The following is a 24,953-nucleotide window of genomic DNA, read 5'->3' as shown; positions in this document are numbered from 1 at the left end:
ACAGGAGATCTGTTTCTGTACAACACTGAGAGGGCCCTTTTAGTCTGTGAAGGCCTCAGTGAGACCCTTGGTATACTTGGAAAGGGACTACTTGTCAGTACATATGTAATGGCCATGAGTGGCTAGGTTGCATGGAAGGGACTTCTTGGTATGGAATGGGTAGCAGCTGTCAAAGTGGAGGTTGCTGGTGGCTGGTATGTTTGACATGGATGGAGGTACTGATGTAGCCATCTTTGAGGTGGAGGTCAACATTAAGGAAGGTGGCTTGTTGGACTGAGGAGAACCAGATGAAGTGAATCAGAGAGAAGATGTTGAGGTTCTGGAGGAATGTGGATAGAGTGTCTTCATGTAGACATAAATGAATTTGAAACAGGTGAGAGGTTTGGGACTCTGGTTAAGTAGGGTTTCTTAGTGGTCCTATTGGCATTTGATGGTGCCCTGCTGGTGCCCATTGCCATACCATGGAATTGTTTGCAGACGGTGCCTTCAAGTTGTTTATTGGGTGGAGAAGTCTTCAAAGAAAAATGAGGTCAGTCCTTGGTCCATTGCTTTTCTGGCTGTATATCAATGATCATTCATTCTTGTAACTGCCACAGCTATGTGCTGATGACATTCAGTTCCATTCAACTGTGAGTCCTATGAACATTGGTGCCGCCATATCAGCTATGAATGATGACCATCATTCAGTATCATGAAGGGCAAAAACTTGTGTCTTAAACCAAACTCTAAACTGAGATTCTCACATCACACCAAAAGTTAGGCATTGACATTTTTGTCCTACACTCCTTACGCTACCCAGTGATCCTGTCATAAAGCAGTAAAAGATATCAGTGTTAGATGAGCACTTAAACAGAGAAGTACAGACTGTTACAGAATGCAGGGAATATCTCTCTTGCCAAAAATTTAGACTAATATTTTCACTCAAAAACAAACAAAACATAGTTCAGTCTTTAGTTGTGTCAAATCTGTACTACTATGATGTAGTTCAAAACAAAACAAATAGTGAAAACTCCTGATGAGTCGAGCTACCCACGAATGTTTGCATAAGACTGGTGTGTACATTTGGTTGTTTGTTCATGCCAGCCATTCCTGTGGTCAGCTGGGATGGATACAGCTGGATAGTTTGCTTTCATCATTGGTTTCTTAGTCACTAGTGTCCCTCATACATCTTCTTGCATGTCAAATACCTGCCACGACTCCATAACTGCAATCCATTATCTTGTACATCCAATATCTTGGCTGTACTCGTGCATAACACTAATTCTTTCTACATTGAAGCCATACAGCTCTTGAAAAAACTACCCAGTAAGCTGTCTCACCCAAAAGCACTGAGTATATAAGATATTAAAGCTTTACCTGTTAGCATTATTGTAGTCTCTCTATGCATCCCACTTGTCTGCCTGTTGTCCAACAGAGAACCAGTATCTCTATCACAATGACAACACTGTCATGCTTTACTCATGCCTATTTATTTCTGGTTTCATTTGCACACCTCACCTACTGCCTTACTCAATAATTTCCCACTCTCCTCCAGACCTATCAACTTCTTTTCTAGATTTGAATCCTTCTGTATTGTTGACATATACTTCTGTTAGACGTCACTATTCATTTTCAACAAAAATGTAATGTGGATATTAATTAACAGTATATTAATTAGACTGGCATTACTGAAATATTGTATGATCACTGCTGTGTTTTATTAGCTTTATTGTTATAATAATAATAATTATTATTATTATTATTATGCCCTGTTCATTTGTTACTCATTTTATGAAGTTAGCTTACTCAGTGTGCCTGGTTAGTGAAATATATGCTTAAATAAATAATTATGCCATGATTCTTCACAACTCTGGTGTTAACAGTGAATTAATATTAAAAATCTGCATATATTTATCTTTCCTTCTTTGTGACTGATAGTGCGGAAAATTTTCCGGTGAGAAATTTATTATAATAATGAAAGATATTATTTTATAGATTTGAATTTGTGGTTTTTTAACATGTATGCCAACTTCTCCTTTCTCAGTATGTCTTCTATAGCATCAAACTGCTAATTTTGTCCTCACTATTCAATTTCTGTATTTCTATGTTTGCATGTCAGTCTGATAGATGCAATACATTAACACCCATTTTATATCCTACTGTAATACTTTTCTGTGATACACTGCACTTTATTTAACCCATTTCTAACAACCTGGCTGATTAAGGAATTTATTATGCACATGCTGCAGCAATAAAAACAGAAATTTTAATCATTTTAGGTCGCAGGCTTCTGCTGCCCCACTCAGACCACAAACTGCAGTCCCTCCACACTAATCCAAACTAACAAGCCTGCAGCTGCATGCAAACTGAGAAGTCACTATAATACATTAACATATATCACACTGATATTAAAAAATTATAGTTCTAATGGTTCTCCTTTGTGAAGCTGAAAACCTGAGTTAAAAGCTAATTACCGCCAATATTTGATCTTCTCCTTGTACTTAAACAGATACGGACAGCTAGTTTCAACTCTTTGCACTTAATGAAATTATAGTAATAGCAATTACACTGACAATAATAATCAAATATGAGGTGTGTTTTTAAAGTAAGTATCATTTTTAAATTCTGATGCTGCAGTCAGCATTTGGCACATGCACACTGTGTACCACACTCTGTTGCCAAGTCACAGATGCCTTTACAGATTGATCTGATGTATTTACATTTATTTGTGAGTATTTTAAATGCCTTCTCGAATTGAAAATCCTGCTGACTGTGAAACACACACTGCAATTCATTTTATTAGTGCTAAACGTATGAAAGCAGGCAAAATTCATCATCAGGTTAATTAATTATATGGAGAAAACAATGTGAGTGATGGGATGGTACAGAAGTGAGGGAGAGCTTTTAAAGATGTACGTACAAATGTGTGTGATGAGGAACAAAGTGGGTGACTTTCAGTTATTACTAACAATTTGGCTGGTAACAACTTGATCACCCTCCATACAGCCCCAAAGTAGTACCCAGTGGCTTCCACGTGTCCCTACACTTGAACAAGCATTTGGGTGCACAGTCACAACAGTAATGAAAATGTCAAAATGACCATTTTGCAATGTTTGTCTAATCAAGTGACAGATTTCTATGAGATGGTATTCAAAAGCTGGTTGTACAGTATGATGAGTCCCTTAATACTGGTGAGAATTATGTAGAAAAGTAGATTAAAGTACAGGCTTTCATGTAAAAATAACACTGCTGAGAAAAGCCTACTTGTTTTATTTACATTTCAAAATGGTACTTACTTAAAAAACATATATCATGATAATATTAAGTATGAGTACTAACTTGAAATACATGGAATATAATGCCAGCCATGTGATAATGAACATTTGTCTTTATTCTGCTGTAAAGGAGAAAAAAATGAAAAAAAATCATGCAGTATATATTAGTGCCATATCCATAACTTGTGCCTCTGTAGTTTCTCCTTTAAAAAATACTTATGTACTAGTTTTGATGAATAATCTCAAACCTATTTTTTATTCCAGTTCATGGATTTCAAAAAATATGCTGAAACTGGATCTCTTCGGGAGACCCCAAAACTGGAACGCTCTGTAGCTTTGTTTAATGGACTTACTCAATGGATACAGTGCATGGTCCTCAGCAGAACAACACCTCTACAAAGAGCTGAAGTCATGGTGAAGTTCATTGAGGTTGCAAAGGTGCAAAAAAAGTTCTTTTTCAATTGCTATTGGTAATTTAAAGTAGTTTAACTGTTCAAGAATTATTATAAATTATTATAAATGGCTCCTTGATGTCCAACAAGCTCAAATTGTAGAACTCAGATAATATTTTGGTGATCTATGGTGCTGCCATCATTAGGTGATCTGATGTACTGGATGGAGCAGCACAAATGTGGAAAAACTATAAAGCATCCTCAGAATTGTGGTGCCTCCCAGTACATCAGCTCTCCTGATGATGGAAGAATGAGTTGATTCCACAATATAATGTGAGTTTCACCATTTTTCTTTACTGGCCACCTGACAATTAATCAGTTATGTGACATGTCAGAAAGCCTCATAAATTACCTTTTCTATTAGGCTCATTGAGATTTGCAACTATCAAATGTTAATTTACATCATAATTTAACTCATTTCTTGTATGTAAGAAGGCAAACAGATACTATAATATATTTAAGAATAAACAATGGAAACCGTAAAGGGTGTTCTACCAAAACTAACACTGGGCAGATAGGGAGTGGGAGAACTGGGTTGAATGCATGAGATATATTTTACAGTAATTCTATGCAATGGAGATATTACAATTATGCCTCCCAGCTCTATTTTCTCCACATTGGGAATTCAGTATATAAACAAATCAAACAAGTAACACTAACAAAGTCAAATAACTTTTAAGCATGATGGAACTATGGCATTACAACCATTTTAGAAAACAAAATTAATTTAGCAAGATTTAAAATAAAAGCTGTAGAATAACAACACTTCGTTAATGATGAGAACTTGCCAGTAATGACAAAAAATACCTTTACACAGAAGCTACTCCTTCAGCAGGGTGCAATCGAGCACATAGTGGGAGGTATGAGGGGAGAGGGGAGAGAGGGGAGGGGGGTCTTGGTTTGCTTGTTATCAGGAGCTCCAGTGTTAAGCGCATTATGATGGAGGCCCTTAGGGAAATAGCATTTAGGACTAGAAAGATGACCAATGTGCACCCGGTAAGTGAGATGAGGAGAAGGTCTTACCAATAATTACAGAGAGCAGCAGGGCATCATCTTCAAATTGTAGCCCATGTTGGCGCACCAATGATTCCTGTCACTTGGGTTTTGAGACCATCATCAGTCCATGTGAGTGGCTGGCAGAAGTGATTAAGAATGGTGGCCTTGAGGGATGCAACCAGAGCTTAGAATTTGCAGTATCGTACCCATTATTGATTGGGGTCACTTGGTTTAAACCAAGTGGAGGATCTCAACCAGGGGCTCCATCGATTCTCTGACAGTCTTGGTTGCAAATTTCTGGACCAGCTACATGGAAAGCACGGTGATTGTGGGGAGCATCTGATTTTTTTTTTTTTTAGACTGTGTCATAATTTAAGGTGCTCCGATGAATGCTCACCAGTCAACATGCAGAGAGTGAAATCAGATTGTGTACAAAACAGTCTTGAGCAGCTACTTCAACAACACAAACCCACTGAAAATAACTTAAACCTTCTAGCTACAAACAGACCTGACCTTATTGACAATGTCAGTATAGAGATGGGGAATTATTGATCATGACATCATCATAGCAGCAATGTTTACTACTGTTAATAAATAATCCATCAAGGAGGCTAGGAGAGTTTTTATGCTGGAAAGAACAGAGAAGCAAGAAAGGAGGGAAGGAAGATGAGGGTTTGACAATGAGGCCATTAGTGATGGAGCACAAGTTCAGATTGTTTCTGTTAAGGATGGGGAAGGAAATCAGCTGTACAATTTTGGATGAACCATTCCAGCATTTGTCTGCAAGGATTGAGGGAAGTCATGGAAAACTTAAATCTGGGTGGCTAGATGCAGATTCAAACTGCCATCCTCCCAAATGCAAGTCCATTGTGCTAAACATTGCACCACCACATTTGGTTTGGACATTGAAAGGATATCATTTAGCCCTAATATGATGAACATAAAGGAATTATGGGCAAAGTTTAAGCCGATTGTAAATTATTAAGTATGTTTCAAGTATGTGCCAAGTAAGTATTAAGTATGAAAAAATACCAACGTGTTTTACTAACAAAATTCTGAAAATGCTGAGGATACAGATATTACTGCACACTCAGTTCAAAAAAGAATGCAGGAACACTGACAGGCAAAAGGTAGTAAGATTTCATGCATCTACAGAAAGATTGATGCATGAAGCATGCAACAACCTCCATCATCATACATTAACAAAAGATCTTGCCAAGAACCCAAGAAAATTCAAATCCTGCATAAATTTGCTACTAAGTGGGTCAAAAATTTTTATTTAGTCACTCATAACCCTGTTTAGTGTGGCATTAAAACACCGCAAAAAGAAAGCTGAAGTTTTAAATTTCAGTTCAAAAAATCATTTACATAGGACTGTCTTAAAGATATACCTGTATTATCATTCTACCACCTGCACAGAAACCTATAAGGAGGACATATAAATGGGAATCCCTGGCATTGAGAAGCAACTGAAAAGGCTGACAGCAAATAAGTCACCAGGCCCTTGTGGAATCCCAGTTTGGTTTTACAGAGAGTACTCTTCAGCATTGGCCCCTTGCTTAGCTTGCATTTATCACGAATCTCTTATCCAATTCAAAATCCCAGTTGACTGGGAAAAAAGTCAGGTGGCTCCTGAATATAAGAAGGGTAAAAGAACTGACTTAAAAAATTACAGACCTATATCCTTAACATCAGTTTGCTGCAAAAGTACTTGTACATAATGCAAGTTCAAATATAATAAATTATCTAGAGGCAGAAAATCTTCTGTCTGCAAATCAACACGGATTTGGAAAGTATCACTCAAGCAAAACTTAGCTTGCCCTTTTCATGCACAATGTCCTATAAGCCATGGACAAAGGGCAACAGGCAGATTCTACATTCCTAGACAGTTCCCCACTGCATTCTTTTAAGGTAGGTCTGAGCATATGAAAAAGGTTCTCAGACATGTGATTGGTCTGAAGACTTCTTAAGTAGTACAAAGCAGTATATTATTCTAGAAACTGAGCATTCATCAGAAACAAGTGTATCATCAGGAGTGCCCCAGGGGTGTGCAATAGGATTGCTACTCTTCTCTATATACATAAATGGACTGATGAATAGGGTCAGCAGCAATCTGCAGCTGTTTGCTGATTACACTGTGCTGTAAAGGAAAGTGTCATTGTTGAGTGCCTTAGACATAATTTCTATTTGATGTGATGAATGGCAGATTGCTCTAAATGTAGAAATATGTAAGTTATTGCACATCTTGTAATGTTCAAATGAAACATTGGTGGTGTACCACTTGACAAAGACACTTTCATTAAATATCTGAGCACAATGGTGCAAAGTGATGTGAAATGGAATTAGCTTGTAAGGTTGGTAGAATGGAAGATGAATAGACAACTTCAGTTAATGCAGAGAATTCTTGGAAAGTACAGCTCATCTATAAAGTAGATCCTTGAAGACTATTTAAGTGTTTGGAAACACCACCAGAAAAGACATGAAAGCAATTAAAAAGCACACTTCTAAACTTGTTACCAGCAGATTTGATCAACATGTGGGTATTGCATAAATGGTCCATGAACTCAAATGGGAATCTTTGGAGGTGAAACATTATTGAGAAAGTTTAGAGAATTGGCATTTGCGGCTGACTGCAGAATGATTCTGCCACCACCAATGTATACTTTTTGCATAAGAACCATGAAGACAAGAGAAATTAAGGCTCATAGAGGCATATAAACAGTCATTTTCCCTTTACCCCATTTGCAATTGGAACAGGAAAGAGAATAGCCAGTAGTGACACATGGTATGCTCTGACATGCAAAACATGGTGGCTTGCTAAGTATGTATGTAGGTGTAGCCGTAGATCAGCTAAGGCAACATATTACTTACAGATATTAATGTAACAGTGTATATACGCAGACAAGCAAAAAAATTTGAGATTTCTCAGTTCAAAATACTCTTTTCCCTAGGTGAAAAATACACTTTTTCCATGTTAAGTGACAGTAGCAGATATTTTGAGCATAGGACACATGATGCAGTCAGCCAATAGCAACATCACTGTTCAGTAGCATGGACACACAAATAGGAAAAGTTAATGTTTTAAGTTAATATACATAATGTAGCTATAAGAAAAGGCAAGCTTACACATATAATATTGGTATTGGATTTCGTACAATAGTGGGGAAGTGCAATCAGTCTATGAAGAAGACTGCTTAGAAATCACTTGTGTGACTACTTCTTGAATATTGCTCAAGTATATGGGAGCCGTATCACATAGGATTAACAGCAGATATTGAATGTATACAGAGAAGGGCAGCATGAATTGTCACAGGTTTGTTTCATCTGTAGGAGTGTGTCACAGAGATACTGAAGGACTGAACTGGAAGACTCGTGAAAATGGATGTAAACTATCCCAAGAAATTCTATTAACAAAATTTCAAGAACCAGCTTTAAATGATTCTAAAGATATACTACAACTATCTATGTCTTACTCACATAGGGAACTTGAGGCTAAGATTAGAATAATTACTGCATGCACAGAGGCATTCAAACAATCATTCTTCCCGCACTCCATATGTGAATGGAACAGGAAGAAACCATAATAATTAGTACAATGGGATGTGCCCTCTGCCATGCACCTCACAATGGTTTGCAGAGTATAGATGTAGATGGTCTTGAAGATTAATAAGCTACAAGAAAAGTTAAGTCTTTTGGGCTTGAAATTCTTCTAAGTGGCTGGGCCTCTAAGTATTAAGTTTTAAGTGAGAGTCAAATGCTGTGTGATTTAAGAAATTCATCATATACGTAACATAATTCATCTTTCATAAAAGGATATTTACTTTTAAAATAATGTTTGTCAAACCACCATTTGCAAAGTTTTACCATGACCTGTTAGAAATAGGTTCCTTTCAGTAGTTACCACAGAGCACCAGAAAATGGGCATTACAGCACAAGTGCAGCTACAATGATGCAGAAGTCCATATGTTTATATGTATATGCCATTTTGAGATGTTACATTACATCAGAAAAGAAACAGGACATCAGAGGATACTCCAAGAGCATCAGAACTTCATAAAACATACTAAAATTCACAATTCAGCTTAAACTGCACATTTGTATGTCCAGAATCACAATGAAGTAGGCCCCAACCTGAGATCAAGCTTTTCATTGTGGTTTTTGGGATGCAAATTTCCTTGGAGTACCAGTACTGTATTATCTCATGTTCAGTTCTTATTATGGCATAATGTTATATGTGCCAGAAGATGAAAAAGTGCACTTGAAATTAAGCGAACAGTTGAAATTAGCCAGTAGTGTGAAATGAAACACTTCATTTCAAAGAAATTGACTGCCTCTGTGGAAAAGATTAATAAAAGCCAAATTTCTTTAGCACACTGACAAAAATAACTTCATTTTCTGCAAGGTGATTGATGCTAAATTGCCAAAAACATGGAAATAAAATGAAATTAGTAAAAACAAACTAATAACTTTTTTAACTTTCCATAACTATGTGAATGTATTTTAATTTACTTGATAGCTTCAGGCTACAGAAATCTGTTTTCTTTCCATTTAAACAAAGTGGAAACAACAAAATTCACTAAATGTAAACTCAGGTTCATGGAGACTACCCCTCTGCACTACAACCCTGACTGCCCTGCACATGCATGAATCTAACAACTTGGGTGTGCCAAAAAAATTTTTGGGGTAGGATCTGGCTGTTTATTGCTACTGCTGATACAGTTAACAGTAGCCAGAAGTGGGAGAAAGTACTGCTGATATGCAACTCAATTGTGCGTGTGCATGAGCCCACAGTCAACTGCTCAAATGATGTAAACAGTTGTGATGTCATACTCATCAAAAGCAGTTTGTTGTTATGAAGTATTTTCCCTAAAGCCATTGAAACTGTGGGGTCTTGTGCACTTGTCGCTAATAGGGTACCTACAGGATGCAGCATTCTCGGATTGCTATACAACAATTCAAACAAATATTAGTATTTTTTTTTTTTAGAAAGCTACTGATAATACTTAACTTTGGAGATTTACCAGTAGTAGTCACAAATGAGGGGAGACATGCAATATTATTTAGAGTCCTTGATATGTGAACTGTTCAGGTAAGTTGACATGTCACTGATAACTAACACCCACAATCTGGTGCTGATCTATGCAGTCGAGGCTAGCAGGAGCATCACTTATATTCTCTTCTTCCAGGTGTTGCACTTGGCATGGCATAGTCCAATTCCGCACACCATTGGCTGACGTTTCCTCATCACATTCTTTGGTCTTGCATACTGCGTCTTTGTTCCAGTGCTTGTGGTTACACCAGAACATTCCTCCCTCCCAAAGCAATGGACCGTTGTTGTGTCTGGAGTGTGATCACAGCAGGGGATGCAGGAGCTTGGATGCTCTGATGGGCTGGAAGCTGTGGCTGCAGAGGACATCCAGCTCCCAACCATATCCCACCATCTGGCCTATTCTCTGGCGGAAATGTCCCCCAGAAAATGACCAAAAGGTTACACGTCTACCTCCTGCTGTCATGAACTACATTAAGGCAGCAACTGCTGCAGTGTGAGTGGTTCCAGCTCCATTGGTAGGCTGAGAGGAGGCGGAGGAGGTGAAGGCTCCATCTCCATGGGGTCGTCCCACAGTGTCTTGTTGACACCCTCTGGCGGCTGCTGTGGCCGCACTGTCCTCTGGACCCATGAATCTGGGGGAAGAGAGACTGAAAGATTATCGTGTACATGACAGAGGTGAAGTCAGTTTTGATGGTGGCACTGCAAACCATCTGGACTTGAAACAAGAAACATGCAGGCATGAAGTCAATGGGCTATCTCACCTCGCACCCACCATCTGTTGCCACTAAAAGATCTGTAAAAGACAATGTCATGTGTAGCGAAGTGATACTTGCAGCCTTCCTGCAGCACTGGATGCTGGGGAAGGTGAAGCAGGTGGAGAAATGTGTGGTGGCAGCGGCCATGAAGCAATTCTGCCGGCAGTGGTCCATCTCATGGGTGCAAATTATACGAGGTGAGAAACAGTTGCAATGCTTGATCCCTGATGTGAGCAGAGAGAAGTTTGGCCACCTGCTGCGTGAATGTTCTGACAAAACGTTCCACTTCACCATTTGCCTATGCATGGAACAATGCACTAGTTAGATGCTGTATGCCATTGCATTCACAGAACGTTTCAAATTCATTTGACGTGAATTGAGGACCGTTGTCTGACACTATTACTTCAGGTAAACCTTCTAAGCAAAAGCTGAGTGACAACACCTGACTTGTGCTACGTGATGTTGTTGAGTTCATTGGCATAGCAAAAGGAAACTTTCTATATGAGTCAACCACAATTAACCAACAAGTGTTCCAAAAGCGCCCCACAAAGTCCATGTGCACATGTTGCCATGGCGATTGTGACTTAGGCAAAGCAGAGAGCTTTTGTAGTAGAGTGGGCTGATTTTCTGTACACGCATCACATTGTGACATCATCTGTTCTATTTGGACATCTATACCCTGCCAAGTACAGTGTTGATGCGCCTAACTACTTCAAACAAACAATCCCCCAGTGTCCCTGGTGAAGTAACTGCAACACTTCTTTGTACAAACTTTAGGGATCAACACATGTGACTGTCCACTGTCATTTTGTACAAGAATCACACCTTTTTCTACAGCAAGGCTATGCCAAAATGCAAATATCAGCACACTACAGAGTTCTTTATCCTGTGCAAAGAACGAGGCCATATGTGCAAATATATTTGAGAAAATGTTGAAATGTGAATCAGCTTCCATGGCCTATGCAATTTTGATATAGTCCAACAGAAAATACTGAATCAATTTGAATCCTGAGCATTAATGTGACAACAAAAGTGTCAAAGTCTGTATCAGGGCCTATCAGAAGATGTGAAAGTGTATCCGCATTACCATGTTCAGCAGTTGGATGATACACAATGATACACAATCTCATACTGGTATTGAAACAACAACAAAGCCCATCTTTACAATTTTTGGGCAATTTGTACAGGAACCAGTTTCATTGGATGAAACAAGGACTGCAAAGGCTTGTGATCCATTACTAAATAGAATTTTCTGCCATACAAATAGTTGTGGAATTTTGTGATGCCATACACAATAACCAAAGCCTCTTTTTCAATTTGTGAATAGTTACACTGAGCTTTCGACAACACTTTTAATGCAAACGCAATAGGTCTGTCTTTATCACCAATTCTGTGTGAAAGCACTGCAGCAATTCTGTAAGAGGAAGCATCAACTTGCAATAAAACTGGTTCTTCAGGATCAAAGTGAACTAAGCATTTATCACTGAGAAATGCATCTTTAAGTTTTTGAAAAGCTACTTGGCACTCATCTGTCCAAACAAAGGGGACATTCTTGTGATGCAAGTGATGCAATGGAGCTGAATATAATAGTTCATTTTCCCTAAAACTGACTGAAATTCTGTGATATTGTGAGGAACCAGCAAATCTCATGTGGCTAACAAATGCGATTGCTGATGATGTATGCCTTGACTGTTTATGATGTGACCAAGATACTGCAATTTAGGTTTAAAAAAATCGCACTTCTCCAGTCAACAATTTAGTCCTACATCAAATAACACATGAAACAAAGCACGCAAATTTGCAATGTATTCTTCAGGTGTATGATCTGCTATTACAATATCATCCAAACAGTTTTAACAGTTTGGCACTTGTGCAATGAGCTGTTCCAAATATTGTTGGAAAATGGTGGGTGCAGAAGCACTGCCAAAAGGCAAATGCAAATATTTAAAAAAAAAAGCCCAAATGAGTATTTACTACACACACTGTTTGAGATTCTTCATTGAGCAGTATTTGAAAATACTTGTCACACAAATCAAATTTTGAAAAGTAGCATCCAGTGCCTCATTTGTCCATGAGATCCTCTGAGCATGGCAATGGATAAGTTTGTGTGTTGACTGTAAACATGAAATCAATACAGAAGCAAATGCGACCTGCAGATTTGGGGAGCAAAACCAGTGGACTTGCCCATTGACAAGCTGATATAGGTGCAATAACTCCACTATCTTGCAATTCTTTGAGTTCAGCCATGACTATGTCTCATAATGCAATGGGAACCATTCTGGCCTGGCAAAATTTCAGCTGAGCATTGTTTTTCAGAGTAATATGTGCAAAAAAATTTTTAGCTTTGCCTAAACCTTCAGAAAAGAGATCCGGGAATTTTTTTAGCAAGCTAGCTACACTGTCTTTGGCATTGAAGGCAGACACTCACAACACTTTGTCCTGAATGTTAAAGCCAAACAAGTCAAAAGAATCAAGATCAAATATGTTCTCACAATCACATGATAGTAGCACTGTAAAAGTCACTGTTCACACATGTGAGCGATACATGGGAGGCAAAGTACATGTTCCGAGAATGAGAATGTGTTGTCCATTATAAGCCATCAGTTGCATGCTATTTTTAGACAGGTGTGGGGAGCCTAACAGTTCATATGTGCGACAATTTAGCAATGTGACAGAGGCACCCATGTCCAACTGAAATTTCCCACGTTTCCCACAAATAAGCAAATGAACAAAAAGTTTGTTTGACTGGTGTATCACCAATGAAACTGCATGCTTGCTAGTTGCAGACTTGGAATATACTGCATTAATGACATGGGCCTTGTGATGAAATTTTTGTGAGTGGACTGAATTCTGATGTTTGTTCCATTGCAAACATACAGATTGCACATGCCCTTTCCGTCCATAAGCGTAACACTGAGCTTGTTTGGAGGGGCTGTCTTGGCATTTGTGTCATGTATAATAGCAAGGACAAGGCTTAATTCAGTTTGTCTGTTTAGCCACCTGTTTAGCAAACTGCTTATGCAGCATCGACAATTGTTTCTTGGCATGGCTAGCGTGCACCACCGGTGCGGAATGGGCAAGTGCAAGCAAAGGACTCGACCCAACAAAAAGTTGGCTGCTCAAATGTATGAGCCAACAAAGCACCGGAATCATACTGATATAATATTTGCACTACCTGCTGAAATGATGGATTGGACTGTTTCAAAATTTGTTCACTGATTTTGACATCAGGCACATTGTACACGATCACATTGTGCAACATTACATCTGAATATAATGCACTGCAAGCACATTTGAATTTGAATTTTCTTGTTGAACCCTGCAAATCTGTTACTCACGATAAGTTTGTTCTAACTGTTTTTTTACAATTAAAGAATTAATACCTAGTTGCTACCACTTTCATTTGTTGGTCATAATAGTTTGTTAGTGAGTCTATCACTGCGTCATATGACAGTTCACTCGAAGTGATATTAGGAAAGAGTTTCTGAATTAATCTGAACACTGCACTTCCTAGTGTTGATAATAGATAAGGAAGTTTCACAGTACTTGGTACATGATGGGCGAGTAAATGTGCCTCAGACTGTGAGAGCCACTCGAGCCATTCCTCTTCCTGATCGCAAAATTGTTGCAAACTAAAATTAAGTCTGCAGCTCACAAAAACAGCAGGACCATCCAGCAGGGCTTGAGCAGCAACGGACTTCACTGGAATACTTGTCTCCAGCTGTTGTACGAAATTCGATGTTCTCGATTGTCTTGTAGACTGTCTGTTTGGAACAGCAGCGATATCTTCTGTATGGCATCTTGGCAGCGTTCAATGCAGTTGCCTGTGCAGCAGCAGCAGCGCGACATAGCCGCTGCACGCAGCTCGCTCGTTTATATACAAGTCCGAACACGCGTGACCTTGATTCGGACTTAGAATATTTCAGCCTGCCGGCAGAGCGTTATCCCGGCCGCGAGCACTAGTAAATCTAGGTGCTCGCGTCCGCTGTGTGCCAGGCAGGCGCGCTGCCAAGATTGCGTAAGCCGTTCGGCGGATTGTGTCAGCCGCCTTTGTGGTGTGACATGCTGTTGCCTCCTTCAGATGCTTCAGTTTCAGGCAAACCAGATTTCTAACCTGCTCAATACACTGCAGTAGCTACTGGCCAATGCTGTGTGCCTGCCAGAACAAGTACCACCTACCATATATCTGAATTAGCTAATAAGTATTTTGGTAAATCAGCCTATGTCTCGCCTTCTTCTTTGTCTTTATATACACGTAACAGGAGGAAAATATCTGTCAATGAGTCTGTATTTATTTGGGTTAAAGGAAAAGGTGTATGTGAATATGTAAAGTTTGTTGGTGATTGTACTGTATATTTTCATAAATAAAGTTTGTATTTGCAAAATGATCTGTAGCATAGCTGAGAACTGGGGAGCATACATCTAAAACCTAGATCAATGTTTTTTTTATTTTTTTTGGAAAGGAGATAAGAAAAGGAGATAAGGATTTTTATTGTCTATAATATATCATACAATCACCATTAATCTTTATTTTACAATTGCCGTTACCAACTTTGGTAAGATAAGGATTTTTATTGTCTATAATATATCATACAATCACCATTAATCTTTATTTTACAATTGCCGTTACCAACTTTGGCCCATATAAACAGGTACTCATCAGCATTTAATTTCTTCTTCTTCCTAGTACTCAAAACAAATGGCATGCTTGGAACTAGAGAAACCATAAGGCTGTTTAGCCAACAGTCCTGTAGTCTCCGAAATACTCCATGTCTTCCAAGTGAGAATATTTGCATCAGGAAAAGCTTCAAGGCCACCATAATCTGCTTGATTGCCCCACACAACAGCAAGTGTAAGCCAAGTACTACCTCCAAACAATGCCTGTACATCGCAGGTAAAGTTCAGATGCAGGCCTCAAAACACATTCGGGCCTCCAATTAACTGCTGCTTATTAAATTGACCAGCAAGGCACTGTTGGCTAAACAGCCTTATGGTACTCTAGTTCCAAGCATGCCATTTGTTTTGAGTACTAGGAAGAAGAAGAAATTAAATGCTGATGAGTACCTGTTTATAGGGGCCAAAGTTGGTAACGGGAATTGTAAAATAAAGATTAATGCTGATTGTATAATATATTATAGACAATAAAAATCCTTATCTCCTTTCCTTATCTCCTTTCTAAAAAAAATTTAAAAAAACATTGATCTAGGTGGTTATGGGTCGAGCCAGACCGCTCTAGAGGTTTTTTTTTTTAATGCTTTGTGGCATCTAATGATCTAATGCTTGCAGCTGTGGCACCTGAACTGAGGGTGGAGTGGGGGGGGGGGGGGGGGGGGGGAGTAATATTGAAAGACAAAAATGCAAGAAACAGACAAAAAGATGTACAAATAAATGTTCAGCAATGCCCACCTGAAAACACATATTAACAAAAATGACATATTCCCACAGATTAAACAAACCTGTGACCATTTGCACTGCCCTTCTCTGTATATGTTCAATATCTGCTGTTAGTCATATGTGGTATGGATCCCATACACTTAAGTAATATTCTAGAAGTGTTGCATGAGTGATTTGTGAGCAGTCTTATTTGTAGACCAATTGCTCTTCCCCAGTATTCTACCAATGCTTGGCTTTTCTTGCAGTTACACTACATGCAGGGTGTACCAAAAAGAATCACCTGATTTGGCATGTCTATATTTCTGAAACTAATAAACATATAGAATGAATTTTGTCTTTTGATAAATGGGACATTCAAAACGGATTTTTTTTGTACCTTTTTATAAGTGTTTTATATGCCCTTATTGCGATGCATGGCATATGCCAATGCGGTATTCAAATTGTTCCCACACTGCAACAAGTGTCTCTTGAATTATAGCTTCCAAAGCTGCTGTTATGTGATGTCTCAGTTCACTCATTGTTGTTGGCAATGGAGGCACATAAACAGAGTCTTTTATAAATCCCCACAAGAAATAATCACATACAGTCAGGTTTGGTGACCTTGGAGGCCAGTAATGTAAAGCTGAATCATTTGGTCAATTGAGACCAATCCACTGCTCAGCAGTCCTCTTATTTAAAAATTCTCACCCTTCCAGATGCCAGAATTGTGATACCCCATCCTGCTAGTAAATGAAGTTATTTGAATTAGTTTCCAGCCATTGGAAAAGAAAGTTCTCAAGCATATCGAGGTATGTGCTTCTTGTAACAGTGTTCTTGGCAAAGAAAAATGGACCATACACCTTTTCCCGTGAAACTGCAGGAAACACATTAAATTTTGGAGAGTCCCTCTCATGTTGCACAACTTCATTTGGCTATTCTGTACCTCAATTCTCACATTATGATGGTTCACCTTTCCACTTAAATTGAATGTTGCCTCATCACTAAACACTAAAAGTGGAGGAAAACTGGAATCCAGCATCTTGCCAAGAATGAAATTACAGAGCTCCACAAATTGTTGTTTGTCACAGTTACAAAGAGTTTTCACTAGCTGAATTTTGTATGATTTCATGTGTTAAACTTTGATGCAACACATGCCACATGGACATCAGGACATATTGAGCTGTCGAGCTGCACGATGAATGGATTTCTGCTGACTGCTTGTGAAACTAAGGTGGATACATTTGACATTTGTGTCAGACACTTGTGGATGGCCCAGCAATTTGCCTTTACACAAATAACCTGTTTCTTGGAATTATTCTTGCCATTGTCTAATGCACTGCGCTGTAGGAGGATCCACACCATACATAGTATGAAAATCATGCTGAATAGCTATTACTGACATGCATTGCACAAAACATAGAACACAAAATGCTTTCTGTTATCCTGACATCATTTTTACTACAACTCAAGTTGGTGCATACTGCTGCTACCTAGCGGGAACTGTGTGAAAGCCAACAGCTCACCCACTACCTGAAATAACATAACAGTTATGATTCTTTGATCCTCACTGTATAAACCATTAACTTTTCCTATTTTTGTGTTCATGCTACTGAGCAGTGATGTTTGCTATTGGCCGACTACATCACATTTCCTGTAATCTGAATATCTGCTGTCATCAACTGGTGGGATCACATGACATGAGCTATTATTGGCTTACAAAAGCGCATTGTGATTTCTATTTCAATGCTTCAAAAACTAATGTGTGTAATGGAACACGAATTTATACTTTTTTAATGTGAAAATATGGAGCTTATGTGTTGCTCCACATCAAAGCTCTTTCCAAAACGCTTTTAAAAAAAAAAAAAAAAAAAAGTTCCAGAAAGTTCTAAACCTTAACCATTCAAAGGACTGATGAGTTTTAGAGTTCAAGGGAATATATGCTGTCACTTAACATGCAAAAAGTGTATTTTCACCTGGGAAAAAGAGTATTTTTAACTGAGAAAACATGGAAAAAAAATCTAGGAATATTTTTTGCTTGTCCCTGTGTACACCCTGACAGTGCCTTTCATGACATAACAAGAAATATAGTAAAATCTGGTGAAGCCACTCCAGTGTAAAATGCCCAGTGTTAAATGCACTTTGTCTCCAGCCCCACAGAATCTGTCATAAAGTTAGTTTGAGACTTTTCAAACACTAACAAAAAAATATTTTTATAAGTTACCACTACTAGTGTTTTGCATACATTATTTATTTTGTAGTGAATCAGTACTTGTGGTTCACAGTTGTGCTGGAGAATACATCACCCCCTGAACTTCATTGTATATCCACACAATTAAAAATGTGTTTCTGAGAATTTTCAGAAACTGCCATTGTCCTTTGCATTATGTGTGACCAATTTGTAGCAAATTGGCATCTGTGATTTAGTTACCATAGCACATTTTCTAACATGTTGTGTTACACCTAGTTTTCCCTTAAAGAGGAGTAGCCCTATATAATATCTGCATTTATCATAAATTAACTTTGTTTTTGAGTTTTCTAACAACTGTAATTAACCTCAAAACATTTTAGGAAACAAGTAGTTTTTTCCACAGGTTTTTGTGTTACCTTAATAGGAATTTCATTTTGTGTTTTTGCTTCAATTATTACAGGGAATTAGCAACTTTTTAGCTCAACAGATTAAAAGATAATCAATGAGCTTAATTTAAAGTTATTTGTTTACTGCCTTGCAATAGATTGCTCCAACAAAATGCAGCCCCACTGTGAATGCTGTTCCTGAACACAGGATGAGTTAGTTGATGTTCATAAGCAGCTAGAAATCACCCTGACCTCTGTCTAATGATTGGTAGCTGCTATGAATTGGTGTGTTGGAAGAGCTGTCAAGAGTTGTGTACCTGTGATACCTGTACCACAGGTACTTCAAGTACTATCCCCTCCCATGGATCCTGTCTCCTCTGTAGAAAGTACACTATCTGTCATTACTCATCCACCTGACTGTGAGTGGCATGTTAATGATGGATCTAGGCATCCTGTACAGGGTAGGACGGGGACCAGGGAGGACTCGGGGTGTTGTACAGATCACCCTAACCAACAAGTATGGGGTGCTGTCTCTCACTGAAATTGAATCAGTGGGACTCACTTCACCTGTTTTGGGAAAACCTGTATTGTCTGGAGAAGACAAATCCAAAAGGGAAGGGGTCTATTAACCATTGGCAGTTCAAATGTATGGTGAATGATGGTATCCCTTAGGGAAATGGCAGCTAGGGACAGGAAAGGACACCAGGTGCACTCAGTGTGTATGCGTGGGGGCCTCATTCAATTTGTTGATGAAACTATTCCAGCAGCCATTGAGGGAACATTGTGCAACAAACTGCATATTCTGATGTGTGCTGGAACAAATAATGCCTGTCACATGGGCTTTAGGTCATTCTTGGGCCAATCCAGTGACTGGCAGAGAAGGTTGAGAAGACCAGCCTTGCACATGGAATTTCAAGAAGCTCACAGTTTGCAGCATTGTCCCCAGAACTGGTCATGGTCCTTTGCTTGTGCACTGCACATCAGAGGCTGCTACTCGGGTAGCTAACTGTGTGTAGGGTGCACACAAGGTTTTTTTAGATTAGGCAAATTCCCATCCAATCCAGATAATGACAGTTGTAGGGAACCCAGCAGTATCATTGTGAAATTCAAAGTTACCTCCCATGAGTGAAAGTATTAAAATCCTAATGGTTAACTGCCAGAGCATTCGCAAGAAAGTGCAGGAGTTTGAAGCTTTCATGAAAAGCAGTGAAACTTGCATAACACTAGTTACAGAAAGATGGTTGAAACCTGAAATTGATGATAGTGAAATTTTTGGGGAAAATTTAATCATATTTCAAAAGGATAGGAAATTGGAAATGGATGTGGTGTACTTGTCACAATAGACAAGGAACTGAAATCCACTGAGGTAGGAATTGAAGCTGTATGTGAGACTGTTTGGACAAGGCTCAGTAATAGGGGTGGACATAAAATGATAATTGATTCTTTCTGTCACCCATCAGACTCATCTCCTGATGTAACCGAAAACTTTAGAGAAACCCTTGGTCCACTTGCATGTAAGTTACTGAGTCATATTTTAATCATCAATGAAGATTTAAATCATCCAATAATTAATTGAGAAAATTATAATTTTGTTAGTGGTGGGCATGGTAAGACTCCTATCAGTAGTATGGCTAGTAGTGAAGAGATAGAGTGAAACTGTTGGTGATAAAAATCAGCAATGTGCCACAGAGCACAGAGCAAGACTCCCCATATTTCAACAACAGCCACGTGTAGGCAAGATAAACTGAGAAGGTGGCTGTGAGAGGCCACTAATCCATTGGCTGGTTGATTGATTTGGGGGGGAGTGGACCAAACAGCGAGTTCATTGGTCCTTTCAGATAAGGGAAGGATGTGGAAGAAAGTCCACAATGCCCTTTCAAAGGAATCATATCCAGCATTTGCCTGAAGCAGTTTAGGGAAACCATGGAAAACCTAAATCAGGATGGCCAGATGTGGGTTTGAACTGTCATCCTCCTGAATGCGCATCCAGTGTGCTAACTTCTGTGCCATCTTGCTCAGTGCCATTAATCCATGATAGTGGGCCCAAAGAAAAGCAGGAGGAGGAGGGAGGGCACACTCATTTAGCAGGAGGGGAGGGGTAAGGTGGTGCACTACTGCAGAAGGGGAGAACATGTACTTGTGATTCTTACAGCACAGCATTTTATACCTGTAATGCAACATTTGCCTAAGTATATCAGTTGTGTGTGAAGAAATAGCACCAAATTCACAGGAAACATGAACTTTTTACAATATTCACAATAATTATTAACTTTCTCAGTCTGTGGTGCTTTCCTGTTTCACCAATACAAGATGTTGTGCCACATCTATTTCACCTACCTAAACCTGCTCTAACCCACTGATACCATGGAGATTAAAAGCCATTGCTGAGAGTGCTTTGTATTTTGAAAACTTCAGTCATGTGAACCAAACCATCATATCCTTGATTTTCCATTTCTTTAATAGTCTGTTGTCACATGTCTGCAAGGTACTCTGAGATAGCTCACTACCTGCTGCCTGAATGTGAAATAATATGAGGCATACTGAAGAGCATGAGCTCTTGCAGGGTGAAAGTAACAAAATTGATGGTGAGGCAAAGAAAGGAATTGTCATATGTGTATTTGCCTTATTAAAAGACACCTGAATGCTTAAGTATACTTTTTGATCAGATAGAGGCTCTTGTTTTGCTTGCATTTGTTCCTGCAGTTCAAAATTTTTGAGGGCAACAGCTACTATCTGATCCTGCAAAGCTTTATGTAGGTCTTCAATTATTCATTTACGAGTAGGTAGTGGGCACCTTGAAACGTAAGATAAGTACAGCAACAGACTTCTTACCTAAATGACACCAACATAAAAATACCACTAATTTCTCTGATGGCTGCTGCATATTCATCACCCTCAGATGAAATGGTCACAGCTTTAAGTAGTGTTTTAGCAACAGTTACAATAGTCATCTCGACGCTGATGTGGTAGCAATGCGGTAAGATGCTTCTGGTTCTTGTGACAAGGCAAGGTCCCCAAGATGGAAGTAAGCTGGATGACTCTGTCTCATAGCATCTAGCACCCTGCTACCTGTGTTTGATGGAGCAGAATATACTGATACCATAGTCAGCCTACAGTGATGTGTCAAAATACCACTGGCAACAGAGTGAGCAATAGAAAGAGCTTGAAAATGCACTGTGTATGGACACAGCACAACTGCCCTATCTATTCTATTGCCAGTCAGCTAGCTTCTGACATGTTTATTATGGCAGGTGTTATCATGATGAAACTATGGTCTTTGGGCGTAGACCAAAAGGTGGGATATCCCACTTCTGACACCAGTTTATGTAGATGCAGAGGGGCCTGGTCAGGGTAGATATGGTGTAGACAACTGTTAAGGACTGTTGAATTATAAGATATTTCCATGAACAAAAATGAAGTTCATTCTTTGTTCCGAATACAAGTAGGCATGTCCACATTGGTTTGTGAAGTCTTAGCCAGTCTTGGCAGTCATAAGAAGACACTACTTTTGATGTCAGAATGAAGTCCAAGAAAAAGGGGTATGAAAGGAATCACATCATTGCTGTGGGAAAGCCAGAGCAAGGGACAACAATGCCACTTGACACTTAGGCCAACATGAATTGTACTTGAACATTACAGAAGAATATTAAAATGAAAAATTAACAATAAAATAAAATTTTTAATGATAAACTGGCTAGGTAACCCTCACAGTTTTCTCAAAGCATGACTCCACACTACTAATCTCCTACAGAGATCATTTGAAAGGTGGTTTGTAGAAATAGATACCTACTAGACATTTGTTTTGATTTATGCAATTTATGTTAACTCAAATGGATGGCTTTAATCAGGCAAATGTACACATTTATTGGCAGTAAAATGTTCAAATTTGGCTTGGTAAGCATTTTTGTTTATTTCAAATGGTACACTACTAAAGTGATCTGACTTGGATGCTTCTGTGATCAAATGAAAAACAGAATGAAGACAATTCAATAAAAAAAAGAAAGAAAGAAAACAGGTGACATTCTTATTTAAGATATAAAAATACTTTATCTTTGCATGTTTTTATCATTTTATCAGCCTATAATTCATACTTGGTTTAATTTGTTACAGAAACTATTAGAACTGCAAAATTTTAATTCATTGATGGCTGTTGTTGGAAGTGTCAGTCACAGTGTATTGGCTCGTTTATCAAAGACAATGGCCTGCATACCCACCGAAAGTAAAAAGTCACTGACTGAAATGACAGATCTGTTGTCTTCCACAAACAATTTTAGCAATTATAGAAAGTTGCTGCATGAATGTTGTGGTTTCAGGATACCAATCCTGTGAGTATTTCTGTTCCATAAAATTTACTTGTTAGAGAGTCCTCTGATGCATGCTCACTGGTTGTAATATTTTGCAGAGGAATACATCTCAAAGACATGATCGCCTTACATGTGGCACTGCCAGATACTTTGGATGGAGAAATGATAAATTTTCGTAAAATGGCACAGCTATACTTGATATTTAAGGATTTAGAAGAGGTTCAGCTGAGCACAGCACCTATCAATGTTAACATGGACCTGGTCAACACTTTGAGAGTAAGAATCATTTTCTATCTTGTTCAAACATAATTTCACATGAATCAGTGAATACGGCAATGAAAAATTAATAAAATAAAGATGATAATATAATAACAGGGTAGATCCAGTATTTTTCTGTGTGTGTGTGTGTGTGTGTGTGTGTGTGTGTGTGTGTGTGTGCATGCGTGCGTGAAATGGTTACAGCATGTTAGAGGGATGTTAGATATGGATCAGACAGGACCCAAGTTAAGAAGGATCCACCTTTGTCTCAGGAGGATGCAAAACAAGACAAGGCAAGAATGTGTAACTTGTGACAGTCTTCACAGAAGTGGAAGATTCAGGAAAATTGTTAGATGAGGAATATGATGTAATATCACACCCTTCCTGGAGAATTTAAAAATATTTAAAGGTTAGGAATTCAAAACTTTTCTACCACTTGTCTTAAGCAGGTACCTCAACTGTTGCGTGACATTACATGTGTCATATGTAATTAGACTTCATCACCTCTTCTTCCTCTTAATGCCTTTGCCATTTTTCTATCTGCTTGCCCCAATAGCCTTGCCATAAACACACTTGTCTTCTTATCCTTATGTTATTATTGCTCTTAAATTCTCATCAAATCAATAATAATATTATCATGTAAATGAAAATGTTGATGGCAGTTATAGTATCTCGTATGTCCTGGATATGGACTTGTCAATGAAGATGAGTATATCAGAATGACAAGCAAGAAGAGATTAAGAAACCTGGAAGTCAAAGTATTCTCTGAACCAGAGTAATGTGAGCTATCAGTCTAATCTAAACTATAAAGTGTCAATTCATGTTTACTGATAGCTTAGTAATGCCATTGACGATACAGAAAGCTGGTCAATAGTTACACATCAGTTTATATGCAGCTTGACTCAGCTCTGAGCTGTGGTATTTGCCAATATTTTTGAACTTGAGGTGTTCAGAAAACTTACCACATTTTTCTCTTTCTTTAATACTATTGGTCAATTTTCTTATGGTGTTTCTGATTATGTTTCTTCTTTATTTTTTACATCAATTATCTGTATTTAATTTAGATTATGTCACATTTACCTATATTCATGTCACATGAGTCATCAAGCATCCCAAACACTAGTAATAAAATTTTATTTTATATACACTATACATATCACTGACTATTAATGCTTTTTGATGGTATACCACATACTCAAAGAAATGCTCTTGATTGGTTGTTATCCATATTTTGCAAAAAATTAATAAGAACATTCATTTCATAATGTTCTTAATAATTTTTTGCAAAAGAGGAATAACAGCCAATTGAGAGCATTTCTTTTCATTTCATTTCATAACCCACCATTAACCATGGACTTCGCTGTTGGTGTGGTGGTCTGCATGCCACAGCAATACTGATAGCTGACCCATAGATGCAATCCCAATGGAGGGGTACCTGTTGAGAGATCAAACAACTGTGTGGTTTCTGAAGGGAGACAGCAGCTTTTTCAGTAGTGGCAGAGGCAACAGTCTGGATGATTGACTGATCAACATAAATGGCCTTGCTGTGATCATAATGTGAACAGCCGAAAGCAAGTGGAAACTACAGCTGTAATTTTTCCCATGGGCATGCAGCTCTATGCTGTGGTCAAATGATGATGGTGTCCTCTTGCATAAAATATTCTTGAGGTAAAATAGTCCTCCATTCAGATCTCCAGGTAGAGACTACTGAGGAGGATGTCATCATTAAGAGAAACAAAACTGGTGTTCTAAGGATCCAAGTGTGGACTGTGAGTTCTCTTAATCAGGCAGATGGGCTGGAAAATTTAAAAAGGGAAATGGATGAGTTGAAGTTAGATATAGTAGAAATTAGTGACATTCAGTGGCAGGAACAATAGGACTTCTGGTCAAGTGAATACATGGGTATAAATACGAAGTCAAATAGGGATAAAGCAGGA

The 24,953-nt window shown here is 38.5% G+C and overlaps 1 protein-coding gene across 1 annotated transcript in view; it reads left to right on the top strand.

Annotated features, from left to right (window-relative positions):
* Positions 1 to 24,953, top strand: part of LOC126266679 (ras guanyl-releasing protein 3-like) — a 350,931-nt gene that overhangs the window by 274,527 nt on the left and 51,451 nt on the right. Inside the window, exons 6-8 of the mRNA XM_049971101.1 lie at positions 3,519 to 3,692; positions 22,565 to 22,779; positions 22,857 to 23,034. Coding sequence (XP_049827058.1) covers positions 3,519 to 3,692; positions 22,565 to 22,779; positions 22,857 to 23,034 — 567 coding nt within the window. The remainder of the gene's footprint in view (positions 1 to 3,518; positions 3,693 to 22,564; positions 22,780 to 22,856; positions 23,035 to 24,953) is intronic.

The sequence above is a fragment of the Schistocerca gregaria genome, chromosome 4 (assembly GCF_023897955.1).
Source record: "Schistocerca gregaria isolate iqSchGreg1 chromosome 4, iqSchGreg1.2, whole genome shotgun sequence".
Classification (NCBI taxonomy): domain Eukaryota; kingdom Metazoa; phylum Arthropoda; class Insecta; order Orthoptera; family Acrididae; genus Schistocerca; species Schistocerca gregaria.
This window is presented reverse-complemented; position numbering and strand designations above follow the sequence as displayed.